This window comes from Moschus berezovskii, chromosome 4 (assembly GCF_049115385.1).
Source record: "Moschus berezovskii isolate FMDL1 chromosome 4, NW_MosBer_1.0, whole genome shotgun sequence".
NCBI classification, from domain to species: Eukaryota; Metazoa; Chordata; class Mammalia; order Artiodactyla; family Moschidae; genus Moschus; species Moschus berezovskii.
In genome coordinates, this window is record NC_142463.1 from 70,868,193 (window position 1) to 70,892,455 (window position 24,263).

At 39.7% G+C, this 24,263-nt stretch overlaps 1 protein-coding gene across 8 annotated transcripts in view; it reads left to right on the forward strand.

Annotated features, from left to right (window-relative positions):
* RPAP2 (RNA polymerase II associated protein 2) overlaps positions 1 to 21,963 on the forward strand; it is a 113,142-nt gene extending 91,179 nt beyond the window's left edge. For 6 of the 8 annotated variants that reach the window (XM_088835492.1, XM_088835490.1, XM_088835491.1 and 3 more), the window contains one exon: positions 787 to 1,176. In XM_088835492.1, coding sequence (XP_088691618.1) covers positions 787 to 799 — 13 coding nt within the window. In that variant the 3' untranslated portion in view covers positions 800 to 1,176. Of the gene's footprint in view, positions 1,177 to 21,656 lie in introns of those variants that run through there. The other 2 variants (XM_088835489.1, XM_088835487.1) reach the window with 2 other exon arrangements.
* The last annotated feature ends 2,300 nt before the right edge of the window (positions 21,964 to 24,263 follow it).

A 24,263-nucleotide genomic window follows, 5' to 3' on the forward strand; every position in this document is an offset into this window, starting at 1 on the left:
TGGTCATGTATGGATGTGAGAGTTGGACTGTGAAGAAAGCTGAGCGCCAAAGAATTGATGCTTTTGAACTGTGGTGTTGGAGAAGACTCGTGAGAGTCCCTTGGACTGCATGGAGATCCAACCAGTCCATTCTAAAGGAGATCAATCCTGGGTGTTCATTGGAAGGACTGATGCTAAAACTGAAACTCCAATACTTTGGCCACCTCATGTGAAGAGTTGACTCACTGGAAAAGACTCTGATGTTGGGAGGGATTGGGGGCAGGAGGAGAAGGGGACGACAGAGAATGAGATGGCTGGATGGCATCACCGACTCGACAGACAAGAGTTTGAGTGAACTCTGGGAGTTGGTGATGGACAGGGAGGCCTGGCGTGCTGTGATTCATGGGGTCGCAAAGAGTCGGACACGACTGAGCGACTGAACTGAACTGAGAGGTGGCAGAATCATTCAGTAGTTCCCAGCTTTATGGCATATCACACTGTCCTAGTGAGAGTCTTCAACTTTTCACACTAATTCAGGACACTTCTGAACTAATCCACGTGGCTGTGAAATGCTATGAGCTTAACCCAGTAATTCTAGCAAAGAATAGGAGAGAGATTTTTCTTATTGACCTAGATCAGGGTCTACTCCTTGAGCCAAGTATGAATTACCCAAACCATTATTGCTACATAATGGGGGGAAGTGGAATGTATACTGGGGAGACAACAAGTGTTTCCGAAAACTGGTAAGAATATTTTGTAATGAATAAGAATACTTTGTAATGAATAAGTGTCATTTTTCCTTCCCAGGTATATTCCGTGAAGACCGAATAGATGAGCTTCCATTCACCATTTCTGGAATTCTAGCCAAAATAATTGTATAGCTAGAGCTACTTACTAGTTATCACCAGACAGAGTGATTTCCACAGATGGAGAACCATTATCCCAACAAGGATAACCAAGTCCTTGCATCCTAGGTATAAGACATAGTATTGTTTATTTATATGAAAATAAAAGTTGAAATAAACTGAAACTTGAATATTTGAGAAAATATAACGAGCTGTAATTTTTCTGCATGATACCAGTTGTCTTATCACTTGACTAGAAAATTGAGAAAAGTCCCATTTTAGCCTCATAGTTGAACTCTAGATTCTAAAGAACACAGTAAAGAATGAGGTCAATAAATACAATTTAAGATAAGGCTTTTTGGTAGTCTAGTCTTTATTCTTTTAAAGAAGCCTGCTGTTCTACAAAGTGGTCCTGAGCAATGTACACCTGCAACAACTTACATAATACTGCATTGGCCATAAAGTTCGTTCAGCTTTTTTGTAAGATGTTACAGTAAACCCCAAACTTTTTGGCCAACCCAACAGGAAAAAAAGTGAATTGACAAAACAGACTGGGTAAATATTTCCAAATCATATTTTATAAACAACTTATATCCAGATTACATATTCTTAAAACTCAAAAGACAACTACATTTTTAAGTGGGCAAAAAAAATTTTTTAATAGATATTTCAGCAAAGAAGGTATCCAGTGGCTTAGCATATGAAAAGATGCTCGGCATCACTAGTCATTAGAGAAATGCAGCTCAGCTCAGCTCAGTCGTGTCCGACTCTCCGCGACCCCATGAATTACAGCACGCCAGGCCTCCCTGTCCATCACCAACTCCCGGAGTACACTCAAACTCATGTCCACAGAGTCGGTGATGCCATCCAGCCATCTCATTCTCCGTCGTCCCCTTCTCCTCCCGCCCCCAACCTTTCCCAGCATCAGAGTCTTTTCCAGTGAGTCAACTCGTCGCATGAGGTGGCCAAAATATTGCAGTTTCAGCTTTAGCATCAGTCCCTCCAATGAACACCCAGGATTGATCTCCTTTAGAATGGACTGGTTGGATCTCCTTGCAGTATAAGGGACTCTCAAGAGTCTTCTCCAGCACCACAGTTCAAAAGCATCGATTCTTCGGCGATCAGCTTTCTTCACAGTCCAACTCTCACATCCATACATGACCACGGGAAAAACCATTGCCTTGACTAGACGGACCTTGGTTGGCAAAGTAATGTCTCTGCTTTTTAATATACTGTCTAGGTTGGTCATAACTTTCCTTCCAAGGAGTAAGCGTCTTTTAATTTCATGGCTGCAATCAGCATCTGCAGTGATTTTGGAGCCCAAAAAAATAAAGTCTGACACTGTTTCCACTGTTTTTCCATCTATTTCCCATGAAGTGATGGGACCACATGCCATGATCTTTGTTTTCTGAATGTTGAGCTTCAAGCCAACCTTTTCACTCTCTTTCACTTTCATCAAGAGGCTTTTGAGTTCCTTTTCACTTTCTGCCATAAGGGTGGTGTCATCTGCATATCTGAGGTTATTGATATTTCTCCCGGCAGTCTTGATTCCAGCTGGTGCTTCTTCCAGCCCAGCGTTCCTCATGATGTACTCTGCATATAAGTTAAATAAGCAAGGTGACAATATACAACCTTGACGTACACCTTTTCCTATTTGGAACCAGTCTGTTGTTCCATGTCCAGTTCTAACTGTTGCTTCCTGACCTGCATACAGGTTTCTCAAGAGGCAGGTCAGGTGGTCTGGGATTCCCATCTCTTTCAGAATGTTGCACAGTTTATTGTGATCCACACAGTCAAAGGCTTTGGCATAGTCAATGAAGCAGAAATAGATGTTTCTCTGAAACTCTCTTGCTTTCTCCATGATCCAGCGGATGTTGGCAATTTGATCTCTGGTGCCTCTGCCTTTTCTAAAACCTGCTTGAACATCTGGGAGTTCACGGTTTACATACTGCTGAAGAGAAATGCAAGTTAAAACCAAAAGCAGACACCTCTTCATAGCCAGTAGCATGGCTATGCTAAGGACAAAGCGTTGGTGAGAATACGGAGAAACTGGAGCCTTAATACACTGCTGGTAGATATGTAAAATGACACAGCCACTTTGGAAAATGGTCTTGACAGTTTCTTAAAAAGTTAAGCAGTTTACCATATGATCCAGCAAATTCCATTCAATGTTCCATCCTAAGAGAAATGAAAACTGTTCACAGAAACTATAGGTGAATGCTTTTTATACTAGTGAAAAGTGGAAACAATCCAAATGACCATCAAATGGTAAATAAAATATTCATAAAATAGAACACTGATGTATGCTACTACATGGGTGAACCTCAGAAATATCATGCTAAGTAAAAGAATTCTGACACATAAACCATATAATGTGTGATTCTGTTTATAATGACAAAAGAAAATATCTAAAACAGATACTACATTAGTGGTTACATGGAAGTGGGAAGGACTCCCCTGGTGGCCCAGATGGTAAAGAATCTGCCTGTAATGCAAGAGACCTAGGTTTGATCCCTTTTGCACAGTTTTATAAACTTCAAAAATAATTGTGCACTTAAAACAGCTCAATGTAATATATGTAAATTACACCTTAATAAAGCTGTTAAAAATAATATATGATGTCCATACTATCAAAGAAATCTACAATTTCAGTGCAATCCTTATCAAAATGCCAATGGCATTTTTTTCATAGAACTAATAATCTGAAAATCTGTATGGAACTACAAAAGATCATGAGTAGCCAAATCAATCTTGAACAAAGCCAGAGGTATTATATGTCCTTTCAAACTACATTATAAAGCTATAGTAATCAAAACTGATACTGCCTTAAAAATAGATCCATAGATCAATGGAACAGAATACATATAAACCCATGCATGTATGGTCAGACACACATGAATGACACATGAGCCAAGAATACACAATGTGGAAAGGACTCTCTTCAGTAAATGGTTTTGGGAAAACGACCACTCTCAGTTCAGTTGCTCAGTTGTGTCCAGCTCTTTGTGACCTCCATGGACTGCAGTGATGCCAGGCCTCCCTGTCCATCACTGACTCCCAGAGCTTGCTCAGACTCATATGTCCATTGAATCAGTGATGCCATCCAACCATCTCATCCTCTGTCATGCCCTTCTCTTCCTGCCTTCAGTCTTACACTTTGCACAAAGATTAACTCAAAATGGATTAAAGACTTGGACATAAGACATGAAACATAAAACTCCTAGAAGAAAACATAGGCACTGAGCCTCTAAATCAGTCTTGACAATATTCTGGATTTGACCAAAAACAAGTGGGATTATATCAAACTAAAAAGCTGTGCAGCAAAGGAAACCATCAACAAAAGGAAAAGGCAGCCACTGAATGGGAGAAAACATTTGCAAATTATATATCTGATAAGGGGTTAACACCAAAATATATAAAGCCATACAACTCAGTAGCAAAAAAAAAATCATTTTAAAATGGGCAGAGGAGCTACAGAGACTTTTTTTAACCAAGAAAAGATGGCCAACAGACAGTTGAAAAGATATTCATCACTAATCAGGAAAAGGCAAATAAAAATCACAAAATACCACCTCACACCTGTTAGAATGACTGTTATCAAAAAGACAAGTAACAAGTGCAGGCAAGAATGTGGAGAAAAGGGAGCCTCTATGTACTGTTGGTAGGAATATAATTTGATCCAGCCACTATGAAAACAGTATGGAGGTTCCTCAAAAAATTTTAAAATAGAATTACCATATGATCCAACAAATCTACTTCTGGCTATTTATCCTCAAAAATGAAAACACTAATTCAAAAAGATACAGGCACCTCTATGTTCACTGTAGTATTATTTATAATAGCCAAGATATGGAAACAACCCAAGTGACCAGTGATGGATGAATGGGTAAAGAAGATGTAGTGTGTATTTATACAGTGGAATATTATTGAGCCTTAAAAAAGAAGAAAATCTTGCCATTTGTGACAATATGGATGGCATGTGTGAGCATTATGCTAAGTGAATTAAGTCAAATATTGTATGATATCACTAGTGGAATTTATTTTAAGACTCATAGATGAAATCTATTTTTAAAAACAAAAGTAAACTCAGGTACAGAGAACAGACTTCAGTGGTTGCCAGAGGCAGAGTGTCACAGATAGCCAAAATGGGTGAAGGGTCAAAAGGTACAAACTTCCAGTTATAAAATAAGTCATGGGGATGCAATGTACAGCATGGTGACTATAGTCAATAATACTGTATTACATATTTGAAAGTTACTAAAAGATCTTGAAATCTCTCATTAAAAAATTTATATGGCAATGGATGTTAACTATACTTATGTGATTATAATTTTGTAACATATCAAATCATGTTATACATCTGAAACTAATGTGATTTTTAAAAATTATTTATTTATGGTTGCACTGGATTTTCGTTGCTGTGCAAGGGCTTTCTCTAGTTGCAGTGAGTGGGGGCTACTCTAGTTGTGGTGCTCAGACTTCTCATTGTTATGGCTTTTCTTGTTGCAGAGCTCAGTCTCTGCAGTGCGGGCTAAATAGTTGTGGCACCCAGGCTTTGTTGCTCCTAGGCATGTGGAATCTTACTGGACCAGGAATCGAACCTGTGTCCCCTGCATTGGCAGGCAGGTTCTTTTCCACTGTGCTACCAAGGAAGTCCCACTAGTGTGATTTTAAATGTCAGTTATACCTCACATGGGCTTTCCAGGTGGCTCAGTAGTAAGGAATCCACCTGCCAAGCAGGAGACATGGGTTCAGTCTCTGGGTTGGAAGTATCCACTGGAGAAGGAAATGGAAATCCACTCCAGTATTCTTGCCTGAAAAATCCCATGGACACTGGGTCCTGGTGGGCTACAGTACATGGGGTCTCAGAATCAGACAAACTTAGCAACTGAGCATGCATGCACACATACCTCACATACTATAATTATATCCCAACAAATTGGACAAAGCAGAAGAAGTGGACATATTTTGAGAAACATATAGCCTTCCAAAACTGAATCAAGAAACAGCAATATGAACAGAACAATCAACAACAAAAAACTTGCAGCAAACTAAAATCCAGGGCCAGGCAACTTGATAGGGGAATTCCACCAAACATATAAAGAAAAGCTAATCAGTTCAGTCGCTCAGTCGTGTCTGACTCTTTGCGACCCCATGATTCACAGCACGCCAGGCCTCCCTGTCCATCACCAACTCCCGGAGTTCACTCAAACTCATGTCCATCAAGTCGGTGATGCCATCCAGCCATCTCATTCTCTGTCGTCCCCGTCTCCTCCCACCCCCAATCCCTCCTAGCATCAGACTCTTTTTCCAGTGAATCAAGTCATCGCATGAGGTGGCCAAAGTATTGGAGTTTCAGCTTTAGCATCAGTCCTTCCAATGAACACCCAGGATTGATCTCTTTTAGAATGGACTGGTTTGATCTCCATGCAGTCCAAGGGACTCTCAAGAGTCTTCTCCAGCACCACAGTTCAAAAGCATCAATTCTTTGGCGATCAGCTTTCTTCACAGTCCAACTCTCACATCCATACATGACCACGGGAAAAACCATAGCCTTGACTAGACGGACCTTGGTTGGCAAAGTAATGTCTCTGCTTTTTAATATGCTATCTAGGTTGGTCATAACTTTCCTTCCAAGGAGTAAGCGTCTTTTAATTTCATGGCTGCAATCAGCATCTTCAGTGATTTTGGAGCCCCCAAAAAATAAAGTCTGACACTGTTTCCACTGTTTCCCCATCTATTTCCCATGAAGTGATGGGACCACATGCCATAATCTTCATTTTCTGAATGTTGAGCTTCAAGCCAACCTTTTCACTCTCCTCTTTCACTTTCATCAAGAGGCTTTTGAGTTCCTCTTCACTTTCTGCCATAAGGGTGGTGTCATCTGCATATCTGAGGTTATTGATATTTCTCCCGGCAGTCTTGATTCCAGCTGGTGCTTCTTCCAGCCCAGCGTTCCTCATGATGTACTCTGCATATAAGTTAAATAAGCAGGGTGACAATATACAACCTTGACATACTCCTTTTCCTATTTGGAACCAGTCTGTTGTTCCATGTCCAGTTCTAACTATAGCTTCCTGACCTGCATACAGGTTTCTCAAGAGGCAGGTCAGGTGGTCTGGTATTCCCATGTCTTTCAGAATGTTCCACAGTTTATTGTGATCCACACAGTCAAAAGCTTTGGCATAGTCAATGAAGCAGAAATAGATGTTTCTCTGGAACTCTCTTGCTTTCTCCATGATCCAGCGGATGTTGGCTATTTGATCTCTGGTTCCTCTACCTTTTCTAAAACCTGCTTGAACATCTGGAAGTTCACAGTTCACATATTGCTGAAGCGTGGCTTGGAGAATTTTGAGCATGACTTTACTAGCGTGTGAGATGAGTGCAATTGTGCGGTAGTTTGAGCATTCTTTGGCATTACCTTTCTTTGGGATTGGAATGAAGACTGACCTTTTCCAGTCCTGTGGCCCTTGCTGAGTTTTCCAAATTTGCTGGCCTTGAGAACCTCATGAAGAGTATCAAAAGGCAAAATGATAGGATACTGAATGAGGAATTCCCCAGGTCGGTAGGTGTCCAATATGCTACTGGAGATCAGTGGAGAAATAACTCCAGAAAGAATGAAGGGATGGAGCCAAAGCGAAACAGATACCCAGTTGTGGATGTGACTGGTGATAGAAGTAAGGTATGATGCTGTAAAGAGCAGTATTGCATAGGAACCTGGAATGTTAGGTCCATGAATCAAGGCAAATTGGAAGTGGTCAAACAGGAGATGGCAAGAGTGAACATAGACATTCTAGGAATCAGTGAACTAAAATGGACTGGAATGGGTGAATTTAGCTCAGATGACCATTATATCTACTACTGTGGGCAGGAATCCCTTAGAAGAAATGGAGTAGCCATCATGGTCAACAAAACAGTCCGAAATGCAGTACTTGGATGCAATCTCAAAAATGACAGAATGATCTCTGTTTGTTTCCAAGGCAAACCATTCAATATTACAGTAATCCGAGTCTATGCCCCAACCAGTAATGCTGAAGAAGCCGAAGTTGAATGGTTCTATGAAGACCTACAAGACCTTTTAGAACTAACACCCAAAAAAGATGTCTTTTTCATTATAGGGGACTGTAATGCAAAAGTAGGAAGTCAAGAAACACCCGGAGTAACAGGCAAATTTGGCCTTGGAGCACGGAATGAAGCAGGGCAAAGGCTAATAGAGTTTTGCCAAGAGAACGCACTGGTCATAGCAAACACCCTCTTCCAACAACACGCGAGAAAACTCTACACATGGACATCACCAGATGGTCAACACCGAAATCAGATTGATTATATTCTTTGCAACCAAAGATGAAGAAGCTTTATACAGTCAGCAAAAACAAGACCAGGAGCTGATCTGACTGTGGCTCAGATCATGAACTCCTTATTGCCAAATTCAGACTTAAATTGAAGAAAGTAGGGAAAACCACTAGACCTTTTGGATATGACCTAAATCAAATCCCTTATGATTATACAGTGGAAGTGAGAAATAGATTTAAGGGACTAGATCTGATAGATAGAGTGCCTGATGAACTAAGGATGGAGGTTCATGACACTGTACAGGAGACAGGGACCAAGACCATCCCCATGGAAAAGAAATGCAAAAAAGCAAAATGGCTGTCTGAGGAGGCCTTACAAATAGCTGTGAAAAGAAGAGAAGCAAAAAGCAAAGGAGAAAAGGAAAGATATAAGCATCTGAATGCAGAGTTCCAAAGAATAGCAAGGAGAGATAAGAAAGCCTTCCTCAGCAATCAATGCAAAGAAATAGAGTAAAACAACAGAATAGGAAAAACGAGATCTTTTCAAAAAAATTAAAGATATCAAGGAAACATTTCATGCAAAGATGAGCTCGATAAAGGACAGAAATGGTATGGACCTATCAGAAGCAGAAGATATTAAGAAGAGGTGGCAAGAATACACAGAAGAACTGTACAAAAATGATCTTCACGATGAAGATAATCACGATGGCGTGATCATTCACCTGGAGCCAGACATCTTGGAATGTGAAGTCAAGTGGGCCTTAGAGAGCATCACTACGAACAAAGCTAGTGGAGGTGATGGAATTCCAATTGAGCTATTTCAAAGAAAAGCTAATACCTATCCTCAAACTATTCCAAAAACTTGAAGGAGAGGGAACACTCCCAATTTCATCCTATAAAACCACAATTACCATGATAACAAAACCAGGCAAAGAAACTAAACAAAAGGAAAATTACAGGTCAATATCTCTGATGAATATAGATCTAAAAATCTTCAACAAAATATTAGCAAACTGAATCCAACAATAATATCAAAAGGATCATACTCCATGATCAAGTGGGATTTACCCTAGAGATGCAAGGAAGGTTCAATAGCCACGATCAGTGTGATATACCACATTAACAAAAAGAAGGATAAAAATCATGATCATCTCAAATGATGCAGAGAAACATTTGACAAAATACAACATCCATTCATGATAAAAACTCTCATCAAAGCTCTTATAGAGTGGGATGGGGAGGGATGTGGGAGGCATGTTCAGGTGGAAGGGGACATAGGTAACCTATGGTGACTCATGTTGATATTGGTAGAAACCAATGCAGTACTGTAAAGCAATTATCTTTTCAATTAATAATTTTTTTTAAACTGTTCATGGGGTCGTGGAGAGTCGGACACGACTAATCGACTGAACTGAACTGAACTGAACAGAACACATCCTAACATAATGGCCATTTGTGACAAACCCACAGCTAATAGCATACACGACAGTGAAAAGCTGAAAGCTTTTCCTCTTAAATCAAGAATAAGACAAGAATACCTACACTCACCACTTCTATTTAATGTGGTATTGGAAGTCCTAGCCACAGCAGATAAGAAAAAGAAATAAAAGGTATCCAAATTGTAAGGATAGAAGTAATATTGTCATTGTTTGTAGATGACATGATACTATATGCAGAAAACTCTAAAGTATCCATCAAAAAAACTATTAGAAATGAATTCAGTAAAGTTGCAGGATACAAGATTAACATATAGAAATCATTTATAATTGCATCAAAAAAGAATAAAATACCTAGAAATGAATTAAAGAGGTGAACAAACTATACTCTGGAAATTGTAAGATACTGATGAAAGAAGCTGGAGATAAGAATTAATAGTTAAAATGTCCATACTACCCAAGTTAATCTACAAATTTAATGCAATTCCTATCAAAATACCCATGACATTTTTCACAGAACTAGAACAAATAATCCTAATATATATATGGAACCACAGAAGACCCCAAATAGCCAAAGTAATTTTGAGGAAAAAGAGCAAAGCTGGAAGTATGCTCCCTGACTTCAGACTCTACTACAAAGCTACAGTAGTCAGAACAGTATAGTATTGGCACAAAAACAGACATAGATCAATGGAACAGCATAGAGAGCCCAGGAATGAATTTTGCACCTATAGTCAATTAATCTATAACAAAAAAGGCAAGAACATATAATGGAGAAAAAGCAGGTACTGGGAAAACTGGGCAGTTACATTGTAAAAGAATGAAATCAGAACATTTTATCACATTAAAAAAAAGCTCAACATGAATTAAAAGTCCTAAATATAAGACTAGAAACCATAAAGCTCCTTCAAGAAATCATAGGTAGATACTTTTTGACAAATTGTAACTATTTTGGGGGGAATCTGTCTCATAAGGCAAAGGAAAGCAAAGCAAAAATAAAAAATGGGATCTAATTAAACTTAAAAGCTTTGGCACAGCAAAGGAAACCAACAACAAAATGAAAAGACAACTGAATAGGGGAAAATGCTTGCAAATCATATAACTGATATGCAGTTAATACCCAAAATGTATAGTCATCATACAACACAATAGCAAAAAAAAAATTTAAAGATGATCTAATCTGAAGAGACATTTTTACAAAAGAAACAAAGATGCCAAAAGGCACATGAAAAGATACTGAACATCACTAATCACCACAGAAATGCAAACCAAAACACAATAAGATAATCACCTCACATCTGTCAGAATGGCTATCATCAAAACGTTTACAAATGATAAATGTTGGTGAAGATTTTGAGAAAAGGGAGCCCTTGTACATTGTTGGTAGGAACGTAAATAGATGCAGCCATGAATGGAAAACAGTATGGAAATTCCCCAAAATACTGAAAATACAAATGCCATGTGATCCAACAATTCCACTCCTGAGAATATATATGAACAGAATGAAAACACTAACTTGCTATAAAGATACATGCACCTCAATGTTGCTGCATTATTTACAATAGCCAGGCAACCTAAGTGTCCATCAACAGATGAATAGATAAAAAAGGTATGCTGTGTATGTATGGATGTATGTGCATGCGTGCTCAGTTGTGCTCTTTCCGACTCCATGAACCGTAGGCCGCCAGACTCCTCTGTCCATGGAAATTTCCAGGCAAGAATATTGGACTGGGTTGCCATTTCCTACTCCAGGGGATCTTCTGGATCCAGGAATTGAACCCATGTCTCTTGTGTCTCCTGAATTGGCAGACAGATTCTTTACCACTGCACTACCTGGGAAGCCCATGTATACACACAAACACACATACACACACTATGGAAACATCCATAAAACAGAATGAAATTCTTCAATTTGCAACAAAGCAAATGGACCTAATAGAGTATTATGCTTGGTGAAATAAATCAGAAAAACATTTATCACTTATATGAAGGATCTAAAAAATAAATGTATATAACTAGAGAAACAGATTCATGGATATAGAGACGAACTAGTGGTTACCAGTGGGAAGAGGGAAGACAGGAGGGGCAAGGTAAGGGTAGGGGATTAAGAGGTACAGGGACATATTGTATAGGAAAATATAGCCATTATTTTATTAACTTTAAATATAGTATAATCTATAACAATACTGAATCACTATGTTGTATACCTGAGACCAATATTGTAAATAAACTATACTTCAATTAAAAATAAAGTGAAGTAACATTTCATATTACTAAATAATTTAATTTGCTCTATACTCTTGAGAGTCCCTTGGACTTCAAGGAGATCAAACCAGTCAATCCTAAAGGAAATCCCATGAATATTCACTAAATACTGTTAAAGCTGAAGCTCCAATACTTTGGCCACTTGATGCAAAGAGCCAACTCATTGGAAAAGACCCTGATACTGGGAAAGATTAGGCAAAGGAGAAGGGGACAACAGGATGAGATGGTTGGATGGCATCACTGACTTAATGGATATGAATTTGACCAAACTCTCCAAGGAGATCCAACCAGTCCATTCAAAAGGAGATCAATCCTGGGTGTTCATTGGAAGGACTGATGCTAAAGCTGAAACTCCAATACTTTGTCCACCTCATGCAACGAGTTGACTCACTGGAAAAGACTCTGATGCTGGGAGGGATTGGGGGCGGGAGGAGATGGGGACGACAGAGAATGAGATGGCTGGATGGCATCACCAACTCAATGGACATGAGTTTGAGTGCACTCCGGGAGTTGGTGATGGACAGGGAGGCCTGGTGTGCTGTGATTCATGGGGTTGCAAAGAGTCGGACATGACTGAGCGACTGAACTGAACTAGGTTGGTCATAGCTTTTCTTCCAAGGAGCAAGCATCTTTTATTTATTTTTTTGTTGTTCTTATTGGGTCTTTTTTTTTTTTTTTGGAGGCTAATTACTTTACAATATTATATTGGTTGGTTTTGCCATACATTGACATGAATCCGCCCCGGGTGTACATATGTTCCCCTTCCTGAACCCCCCTCCCACCTCCCTCCTCCCCATATCCTCCCTCCAGGTCCTCCCCGTGCACCAGCCCCGAGAATCCTGTATCATGCGTTGAACCTGGACTGGTGATTCGTTTCACATATGATAATGTACATGCTTCAATGCCATTCTCCCAAATCATCCCACCCTCACCCTCTCCCACAGAGTCCCAAAGACTGTTCTATACACCTATGTCTCTTTTGCTGTCTCGTATACAGGATTAAGGTTACCATCTTTCCATATATATGTGTTAGTATACTGTATTGGTGTTTTTCTTTCTGGCTTACTTCACTCTGTATGCTGCTGCTGCTGCTAAGTCACTTCAGTCGTGTCCGACTCTGTGTGACCCCACAGACGGAAGCCCACCAGGCTCCCCCGTCCCTGGGATTCTCCAGGCAAGAACACTGGAGTGGGTTGCCATTTCCTTCTCCATTACTCTGTATAATAGGCTCCAATTTCATCTACCTCATTAGAACTGATTCAAATGTATTTTTGATGGCTGAATAATACTCCATTGTGTATATGTACCAAAGCTTTCTTATCCATTCATCTGCAGATGGACATCTAGGTTACTTCCATGTCCTGGCTATTATAAACAGTGCTGCAATGAACATTGGAGTACATGTGTCTCTTTCAATTCTGGTTTCCTCGGTGTGTATGCCCAGGAGTGCGATTGCTGGATCATATGGCAGTTCTATTTCCAGTTTTTTGAGGAATCTCCACACTGTTCTCCATAGTGGCTGTACTAGTTTGCATTCCCACCAACAGTGTAAGAGGGTTCCCTTCTCTCCACACCCTCTCCAGCATTTATTGCATGTGGACTTTTGGATAGCAGCCATTCTGACTGGTGTGAAATGGTATCTCATTGTGGTTTTGATTTGCATTTCTCTGATTATGAGGGATGTTGAGCATTTTTTCATGTGTTTGTTAGCCATCTTTATGTCTTCTTTGGAGAAATGTCTGTTTAGTTCTTTGGCCCATTTTTTGATTGGGTCATTTATTTTTCTGGAATTGAGCTGCAGGAGCTGCTTGTATATTTTGGAGATTAATCCTTTATCAGTTGCTTCATTTGCTATTATTTTCTCCCATTCTGAAGGCTGTCTTTTCACCTTGCTTATAGTTTCCTTTGCTGTGCAGAAGCTTTTGATTTTAATTAGGTCCCATTTGTTTATTTTTACTTTTATTTCCAATATTCTGGGAGGTGGGTCTTGGAGGATCCTGCTGTGATTTATGTCGGAGAGTGTTTTGCCTACGTTCTCTAGGAGTTTTATAGTTTCTGGTCTTACATTTAGCTCTCTAATCCATTTGAGTTCATTTTGGTGTATGGTGTTAGGAAGTGTTCTAGTTTCATTCTTTTACAAGTGGCTGACCAGTTTTCCCAGCACCACTTGTTAAAGGGACTGTCTTTTCTCCATTTTATATTCTTGCCTCCTTTGTCAAAGATAAGGTGTCCATAAGTGCATGGATTTATCTCTGGGCTTTCTATTTTGTTCCATTGATCTATATTTCTGTCTTTTTGCCAGTACCATACTGTCTTGATGACTGTGGCTTTGTAGTAGAGCCTGAAGTCCGGCAGGTTGATTCCCCCAGTTCCATTCTTCTTCCTCAAGATTGCTTTGGCTACTCGAGGTTTTTTGTATTTCCATACAAATTGTGAGATTATTTGTTCTAGCTCTGTGAAAAATATCGTTGGTAGCTTGATAGGGATTGCATTGAATGTATAAATTACTTTGGGTAGTATACTCATTTTCACAATATTTATTCTTCCAACCCATGAACACGGTATATTTCTCCATCTATCAGTGTCCTCTTTGATTACTTTCACCAGTGTTTTATAGTTTTCTATGTACAAGTCTTTTGTTTCTTTAGGTAGATATATTCCTAAGTATTTAATTCTTTTCATTGCAACAGTGAATGGAATAGTTTCCTTAATTTCTCTATTTTCTCATTATTAGTGTATAGGAATGCAAAGGATTTCTGTGTGTTGATTTTATATCCTGCAACTTTACTGTATTCATTGATTAGCTCTAGTAGTTTTCTGGCAGAGTTTTTAGGGTTTTCTGTGTAGAGGATCATGTCATCAGCGAACAATGCAAGTTTTACTTCTTCTTTTCCAATTTGGATTCCTTTTATGTCTTTTTCTGCTCTGATTGCTGTAACCAAAACTTCTAGAACTATGTTGAATAGCAGTGGTGAGATTGGGCACCCTTGTCTTGTTCCTGACTTTAGGGGAAATGCTTTCAGTTTTTCACCATTGAGGATAATGTTTGCTGTGGGTTTGTCATATATAGCTTTTATTATGTTGAGGTATGTCCCTTCTATTCCCACTTTCTGGAGGGTTTTTATCATAAATGGATGTTGAATTTTGTCAAAGGCTTTCTCTGCATCTATTGAGATAATCATGTGATTTTTATTTTTCAGTTTGTTAATGTGGTGTATTACGTTGATTGATTTGCGGATACTGAAGAATCCTTGCATTCCTGGGATAAAGCCCACTTGGTCATGATGTATGATCTTCTTAATGTGTTGCTGGATTCTGATTGCTAGAATTTTGTTAAGGATTTTTGCATCTATGTTCATCAGTGATATTGGCCTATAGTTTTCTTTTTTTGTGGGATCTTTACCAGGTTTTGGGATTAGGGTTATGGTGGCCTCATAGAATGAGTTTGCGTCTTTTAATTTCATGGCTGCAGTCACCATCTGCAGTGATTTTGGAGCCCCCAAAAATAAAAGTCAGCCACTGTTTCCCCATCTATTTGCCATGAAGTAATGGGACCGGATGCCATGATTTTAGTTTTCTGAATGTTGAGTTTTAACCCAACTTTTTCACTCTCCTCTTTTACTTTCATCAAGAGGCTCTTTAGTTCTTCTTCGCTTTCTGCCATAAGTGTGGTCATTCGCATATCTGAGGTTATTGATATTTCTCCTGGCAAGCTTGATTCCAGCTTGTGATTCATCCAGCCTGGCATTTCACATGATGTACTCTACATATAAGTTAAATAAGCAGGTTGACAAAATACAGCCTTGATGTACTCCTTTCCTGATTTGGAACCAGTCTGTTGTTTCATGTCCAGTTCTAACTGTTGCTTCTTTACCTGAATACAGATTTCTCAAGAGGTAGGTCAGGTGGTCTGATATTCCCATCTCTTGAAGAATTTTCCAGTTTGTTGTGATCCACACAGTCAAAAGCTTTGGCATAGTCAATAAAGCAGAAATAGATGTTTTTCTGAAACTCTCTTGCTTTTTCGATGATCCAACAGATGTTGGCAATTTGATCTCTGCTTCCTCAGCCTTTTCTAAATCCAGCTTGAACATCTGGAAGTTCACGGTTAAGGTACTGTTGAAGCCTGGCTTGGAGAATCTGGAGCATTACTTTGCTAGTGTGTGAGATGAGTACAACTGTGCGGTTGTTGAACATTCTTTGGCATTGCCTTTCTTTGGGATTGGAATGAAGACTGACCTTTTCCAATCCCGTGGCCACTGCTGAGTTTTCCAGATTTGCTGGCATATTGAGTGAAGCACTTTCACAACATCATCTTTTAGGATTTGAAATAGCTCAACTGGAATTCCATCATCTCCATTAGCTTTGTTCGTAGTGATGCTTCCTAAAGCCCACTTGACTTCGCATTCCAGGATGTCTGGCTCTAGGTGAGTAATCATACTATCATGGTTATCTGGGTCATGAAGCTCTTTTTTGTACAGTTCTTCTGTGTATTCTTGCCACCTCTTCTTAATATCTTCTGCTTCTGTTAGGTCCATACCATTTCTGTCCTTTACTGTGCTCATCTTTGCATGAAATGTTCCCCTGATAGCTCTGATTTTCTTGGAGACATCTCTAGTCTTCCCCATTCTGTTGTTTTCCTCCATTTCTTTGCATTGATCACAAGAAAGGCTTTCTTATCTCTCCTCGCTATTCTTTGGAACTCTGCATTCAAATGGGTATATCTTTCTTTTCTCCTGTGCCTTTCACTTCTCTTCTTTTCTCAGCTATTTGTTAAGGCCTCATCAGACAACCATTTTGCCTTTTTGCTTTTCTTTTTCTTGGGGATGGTCTTAATCACTGCCTCCTGTACAATGTAATGAACCTCCCTCCATAGTTCTTCAGGCACTCTGTCAGATCTAATCCCTTGAATCTATTTGTCACTTCCACTGTATAATCATAAGGGATTTGATTTTGGTCATACCTGAATGGCCTAGTGGTTTTCCTACTTTCTACAATTTAAGTCTGAATTTGACAATAAGCAGTTCATGATCTGAGCCACAGTCAGCTCCTGGTCTTGTTTTAGCTGACTGTATAGATCTCCATCTTTGGTTGCAAAGAATATAATCAGTCTGATTTCGGTATTGACCATCTGGTGATGTGCATGTGTAGACTCTTCTCTTGTATTGTTGGAAGAGGGTGTGTACTATGACCAGTGTGTTCTCTTGGCAAAACTCTATCAGCCTTTGACCTGCTTCGTTTTTGTACTCCAAGACCAAATTTGCCTGTTACTCCAGGTAGCTCGACTTTCTACTTTTGCATTCCAGTTCCCTATAATTAAGAGGACAAATTTTTTGGGTGTTAGTCTAAAAGGTCTTGTAGGTCTTCATAGAACCATTCAACTTCAGCTTCTTCAGCATTACCGGTTAAGACATAGACTTTGATTACTGTGATATTGAATGATTTGCCTTGGAAACGAAGAGAGATCATTCTGTCATTTTTGAGATTGCATCCAAGTACTGCATTTCAGACTCTTTTGTTGACTATGATGGCTACTCCATTTCTTCTAAGGGATTCTTGCCCACAGTAGTAGATACATAATGGTCATCTGAGTTAAATTCACCCATTCCAGTCCATTTTAGTTCACTGATTCCTAAAATGTTGATATTCACTCTTGCCATCTCCTGTTTGACCACTTCTAATTTGTCTTGATTCATGGACCTAACATTCCAGGTTCCTATGCTATATTGCTCTTTACAGCATCAGACTTTACTTCCATCACCTGTCACATCCACAACTGGGTGTTGTTTTTGCTTTTGTTCCGTCTCTTCATTCTTTCTGGAGTTATTTCTCCACTCTTCTCCAGTAGCATATTGGGCATCTACCAACCTGGGGAGTTCATCTTTCAGTGTCATATCTTTTTGCTTTTTCATACTGTTCATGGGGTTCTCAAGGCAAGAATACTGAAATGGTTTGCCATTCCCTTCTCCAGTGGACTGTGTTTTGTCAGAACTCTCCACCATGACCGGTCCAGGCTAAATGAACTAGAACTTTATTGGGGCAGTAATTTATTTTCAAGCACACAGGAGGGAAAGTGAGCAAACCACCCTACAAATAAAAAACTTACAAAATTAATTTTCTTAAGAAAGATCCTTTTTTTTTTTTTTTTGCCCTTATATATTGATTCTTTGCCTAACTTTTCCTGTACTCTCTCTAGGCCCTTTGATACACATTGAGTTCCAGCTCATCTAAGCTAACTCTAATATGTATTGTGAGACCCCTCTGAACACTGGTATTGCCATTTACTAAGCTCTCAACCAATACAAGATTGAGCAGCTGCTTCCCTAGGCCTTCGGTATCTGACCCAATCTGTGGTTCAGTCATGTGCTCTGCTGACTCAGAGCACACACTAGTCTTCTCTCCAGAACACTACTCTTTGACCCCATGTGGCATTCTTCATTTTTGAAGTGTTACTTCAATAAGGCATAACCCCCAGGTTTTCATATGAACTCTGAATTTCAAAGAACAGAAAGGAATATTTTACAAAATCCCTGTTGCTCTTTCAGGGAAAATTTTTATTCTCAATAGTTTTTACTCTGAAAAGTAAACAGTATGATTCAGTTTCACTTTCCATTTAAGTACTTCAGCAACTAGCCCATATGCTGTTATATTCAGGGAATGGTGACTTTTTAAAAAATCTTTCCCTTTGAATAATTCTATTCCCTTCGTACATTCAAACACTTAAAATCCTCACTAGGCTTAATATATTTAGTGGAATCTCTATAAGGTATTATTTAGCATCTTCTGCTTACGGTCATGTCCAAAAACTAGGTAATCTTCCTACTCATTAGGGAACAGGATCCATTCTCTATAAAGATTTACCTAAACTCAAGGAAAGTGATACCATTGTGAAGTTTGAAAATCTTCAAGAGTTTCACATTGTAAGCCTGGTAGAAAAAGAGGAGGAAGGATGTCTAGAAGGCTACCTCTGCTGGGCTGAGGGTGGAGTGAGGAGCAGGGTGACTTTCATCTGAAATGTGCCTAGAAAGGGCTGAATGAGGTTGAAACAGGCTCCTGGCGGCCTCTGATGTCCAGGTTCTCTTCTTAATGCAGCACCTCCTGGAGCTAAGAGATACGGAACAGTGACTGTATAGGGACGACCAATGTGAATGCTGATGAAATGCATTCTTCTTCAATAAAGCTTGTTCTCTGTGGGAATTCCTGTATTCTTTTCCAAATTAAAACAGAAAAACGAACTTCTGTAAAACCTCAGTGATCCAGCTCTCTGCTGCCCAAATTTTCAAGCCTTTGTGTCTCCTGCCTTCAGCAAAACACTTGTGTTTTGGAAAACTGATTGCCAATGAAGCAATAAGGAGGTGGAACTGGATCACAGTACCTTTAGCTGAAAGCAGTGGCACCAAGCTCTTCCCTCTAATGAGCCTGCCTCGCCTCTGGTGGACCTATGGAGAAAAGCCTGCTTGAAGGAGATAGCTTTCAGTTTGCTTCCCAGCACCTCTGCAGTCATAACTAAAGCAAAGGAGAATATTGCATGACTTCAGAATAAAGTCAGCCACCTTGCAACATCTTCAGGAAATTCTGCACTCCCCTAGGGCTTGCAAAACTCCCTAGGTCTTGCAGACCAAAGGCAAGATCTCAGTCTCCTAGCTTTAGTTTGCATAATTAAAGAAAGTGGAAGCTGGTTATTTTCTGGGTGACCATTGACTCAACCAAGCTCATAGAGCCTGTCACAAAAATAAGACAGCATAAATTGAAGTGTTGTCTCTATGAAAATTTTTATTATTTAGATGGGCAGGAAAAGCCAGGTCCCTGGATGAATACCCATCTGAGCCCTGACCTGCTAGGGTCATACAGCCAAGACAGTGTTCACTTAACTATAATGTTATTCTTTTGAGTTGGCATACAAACGACAATAAAATTTCATATCATAATTTGTAAGACATTTCAGAGAAACAGTATACTAATATCTTCTATTATACCATCTATCTCCATTTTTTATATGGAAAGCATAGCCAATGATTTGTTAACTCACTCCCTCCCGCATTCTTACCTCTTTATTTTCTTTCTCCCATTATCCTGTTAACGTATTATCCGTCTTTGGGGGAAAAAATTAAAACCAAATTTTAAAACTGCATTCAGTATGGCCATATGGTAGGGGAGAGAGTCCACCTTCAGAATCAAGCAGCTCTACCTCTTTTCCTTATCGGGCATCCAGGTAGATTTCCTTTGCAAGAGTCTTGCAGCTCAGGAAAAGGATATGAAAAGTGCTGCTGCTGCTGCTAAGTCGCTTCAGTCATGTCCAACTCTGTGCAACCCCATAGACAGTAGCCCACCAGGCTCCTCTGTCCCTGGGATTCTCCAGGCAAGAATACTGGAGTGGGTTGATAAGCGCTGGGCTGGTCTAAATCCCTGACTATAAGAAAGCACAGACTAAGACCCAGAGTTGACACAAGTTCAAGCCACTTTTAGCAGAGAGATTGCTAGAAACCAGGTTTCAAACTCATAGTCTATGGCAACAAAAAAGTTCAGTGAGCTTTGAAGAGAGAGACAGGAGCACAAAACAGGACTCTTTCAATCAAAACCCACCTGGGATCAGGGCAGCCACCCTGTCTGGGTGAGCTAAACTGAGATTCCTCCACCTCCACCCCCACTTCCGTTCTAGAACAAGGGTCACTGCCACAGAGAGAGCTGAACTTGTAGACAGGGTTTGGATTTGAGTCAGAACAATTTGGTTTTAAGGCTCAGAAATTTTTGTTTGAAGCATCCAGGCTTAGTTAGAGGTTAAAAGATCATGGGGCCACCCAGCAGCCCTTGGTTTTCTAGTCTGGGAAAACAGCTCAGTTGCATTAGAAATTTCCCAGGGAAAACCTCTAGGACAGAGAAGGAATATAAAAGAAGCATTTGCTGAAGACCTTTCCAACCCATTTCTGAGAGTTTCAACTCAATAAACCAGCAAACACACGTATCACAACTTTGTTCTTTGTGTGATTAACGCCTTGAGTTTTTTTGTGAAAAGTGAAACACCAAGAAAGTGAGCTCGCTCATGTTGGTGAGAGAAGTAAGGTTCTGGACATCTGGGTGGGGGGAGTGGGAGAAATAAGTTAGCATTACTGTGAGGACCCCAAATTAAAATTCTGTGTGAATTTATTTTTTAGGCATATATGGAATTAACTGGCTGGATAAATGTCACACTCAGTCTTCAGCTTGTTCAGCTTCATGCCCTGGGATAGGGGTGGGCAGGCCTGACAGAGCAGTGTGGAGCTTTAGAGTCTCCCCTGAAGCTGTTTCCTCACCGCCCCACCCACCACAGCCTGCATTCCTGAGGAGCACTTTAATTAATTTTAATTGGAGGTTAATTACAATATTGCCATGGTTTTTGCCATACATTGACATCAATCAGCCATGGGTGTACATGTGTCCCCCATCCTGACTCTCCTTCCCACCTCCCTCCCCATCCCATTCCTCAGGGTCATCCCAGTGCACCAGCCCTGAGTGCCCTGTCTCACGCATCGAACCTGGACTGGTGATCTGTTTCACATGTGGTAATATACATGTTTCAATACTATTCTCTCAAATCATCCCACTCTCGCCTTCTCCCACAGAGTCCAACAGTCTGTTCTTTCCATCTGTGTCTCTTTTGCTGTCTCGCATATAGGGTCATCTGAGGAGCACTTTAAAATCTGCCCAGCAGATGAAAACCTGTGCATGTAAGCACTTCCACTTACCACATCACTCTGTTTGACACCCCCCAAATTCTATGTAATTATTTTATATTGTTAAGTTAATCATGTTCCCATTATGGCTTGCAATTGTAATTATCTTTTATTTTTTGTATTAAAAAGCAGAGACATTACTTTGCCAACAAAGGTCCGTCTAGTCAAGGCTATGGTTTCTCCAGTGGTCATGTATGGATGTGAGAGTTGGACTGTGAAGAAAGCTGATCGCCGAAGAATTGATGCTTTTGAACTGTGGTGCTGGAGAAGACTCATGAGAGTCCCTTGGACTGCAAGGAGATCCAGCCAGTCCATTCTAAAGGAGATCAATCCTGGGTGTTCATTGGAAGGACTGATGCTAAAGCTGAAACTCCAATACTTTGGCCACCTCATGCGACGAGTTGACTCACTGGAAAAGACTCTGATGCTGGGAGGGATTGGGGGCAGGAGGAGAAGGGGACGACAGAGAATGAGATGGCTGGATGGCATCACCGACTCGATGGACATGAGTTTGAGTGAACTCTGGGAGTTGGTGATGGACAGGGAGGCCTGGCGTGCTGTGATTCATGGGGTCCCAAAGAGTCGGACACGACTGAGCGACTGAACTGAACTGATTGATTGTGAAAACTGATAAAACATCTTTTACTATTGTGATTATGTAACTATTATTCAATACCACTGGTCAAAAGAAAAATAACAGAATTCTGTATCACCAAAACTAGGATTTAACAGAAAAAACTGTAATCACTTTTTAAGACCCAGATGCATATCAGAATTATCTTGAAATTTTCTGAAAAATGCAAATGCCCAGGTATTAGCATTTTGTTTTCTCCAGAGCACCAGCTATGTTTCTGATGAGTAATCATGTTCAAAAACAACTGGACTATATGATGATCTTTTACTTTTATCTAGTTTGTTTCACTTTTTCTATTTCATATTCAGTGCTCCCAATTCATTTAGTTTATGTTTTCCAATTTATCCAACTTTTTTTTCTTGTTATTCTTTATCAAGCATAATAGAAAAGCTTATATATATATATATGTAATATGTATAATATATATATTTTAGAAAATTTAAGAATTTTTTCCTATCTAAAAACTTTATGACATTTTTATTTCACTTGTTTGACTTAATATGAATAGAATGCTAGATTTCTAATTAAAAAATAGATATGCAATATATGCTATGTATAGTGCTGGGAACTATAGTCAGTATTTTGTAATAGCCTATAACGGAAAATAATTTCAAAAATAATATATGTGTATATGTATAACTGAATCACCTTGCTGTGCACCTGAAACATTGTAAGTCAACTATATTTCAATGAAATATATATATTAAGATGAAAGAAATCTACCCAGGGCTTCAGAATCCTACATACACATGCATTCATTTAACATATATTATTGAGCACTCACCATGGACCAGGCCTCCCCATCTGTGATTACTCACTGAGTATATTCCATGATCCCCTGTGCAGTTTCTCTATGAGGTATATAGGACTGTACCCTGTTCACTCCCTCACTCCCCCACAAAAACTTGTGGCCTACCTTGGGTTGTGAAACATTCAGTAAACTGTGAGCCCAGGAGGCAAATGGGAAAAGGCTGGGATTTGTGGCCACATTGGCCTAGTTGAAATCCTAACACTGGGGCTATTGGCAATAACTAGCTGGTTGATCTTGGGCAGGTGGTTAACTTCTCTGAGCCTCAGCTTATTTGAAAATGGAGAATAATAAAAATACATTCCTTACAGGGTTATTTATTTAACAGGTGATGGACAGGGAGGCCTGGCATGCTGTGGTTCATGGGGTCGCAAAGAGTCGGACACAACTAAGTGACTGAACTGAAAGATACAGTGACTCACTGGAAAAGACTCTGATGCTGGGAGGGACTGGGGGCAGGAGGAGAAGGGAATGACAGAGAATGAGATGGCTGGATGGCATCACCGACTCAATGGACATGAGTTTGAGTGAACTCCGGGAGTTGATGATGGACAGGGAGGCCTGGCGTGGTGCAATTCATGGGGTCACAAAGAGTCGGACACGACTGAGCAACTGAGCTGAACTGAAAGATACAGAGATCACCAATATTAGGTAAATACATAGAGGACACAACATCAGGTAAAAGCTTTTAAGATTCAGCACAATCTTTGTTTTTATTTTCATTTTAAATACTTTTCAAAGTAAAGGCTGTACAAAATTATAACAGAAACACTTACATAGCACTTACTTTGTACCAGACACTATCCCAAGTATTTTGCATAGATTAAATTAGTTCACTCTAAAAACAACTTCCTGAGGAAAGCACAATTATTACACTAATTTTCAACAAAAGATGTAACTGAGGCACAGAGAGGTTAAGTGATCAAAGTCACACAATTAGTAAGTGGCAATACGAGGCTTCAAATCACGTTCATATGCATTGTTCAAGAAACTCAAAATATTCCACAAGACATTATGAAAAACAGTCACCTTCTGCATTCCCTTCCCTGCCTTTTCCACTCTATATATTCAACTAACTTTCTTATAGAAGATGAGGACATTAAGTCTTTTACCACTACTAGAAACCACCACATACCGGAGACTCCACATTTTCCCTCTTCCATCCTTTCAATATCATTTCTAAATAGATTACTATTCAGTGTTTACATTTTTATCATCTGTAATGCTATTACAGGCAGGCCATGCAGTTTGGTTTCTCATTCCTCCTTTTACAACTAGTAACTAGAATTAATAC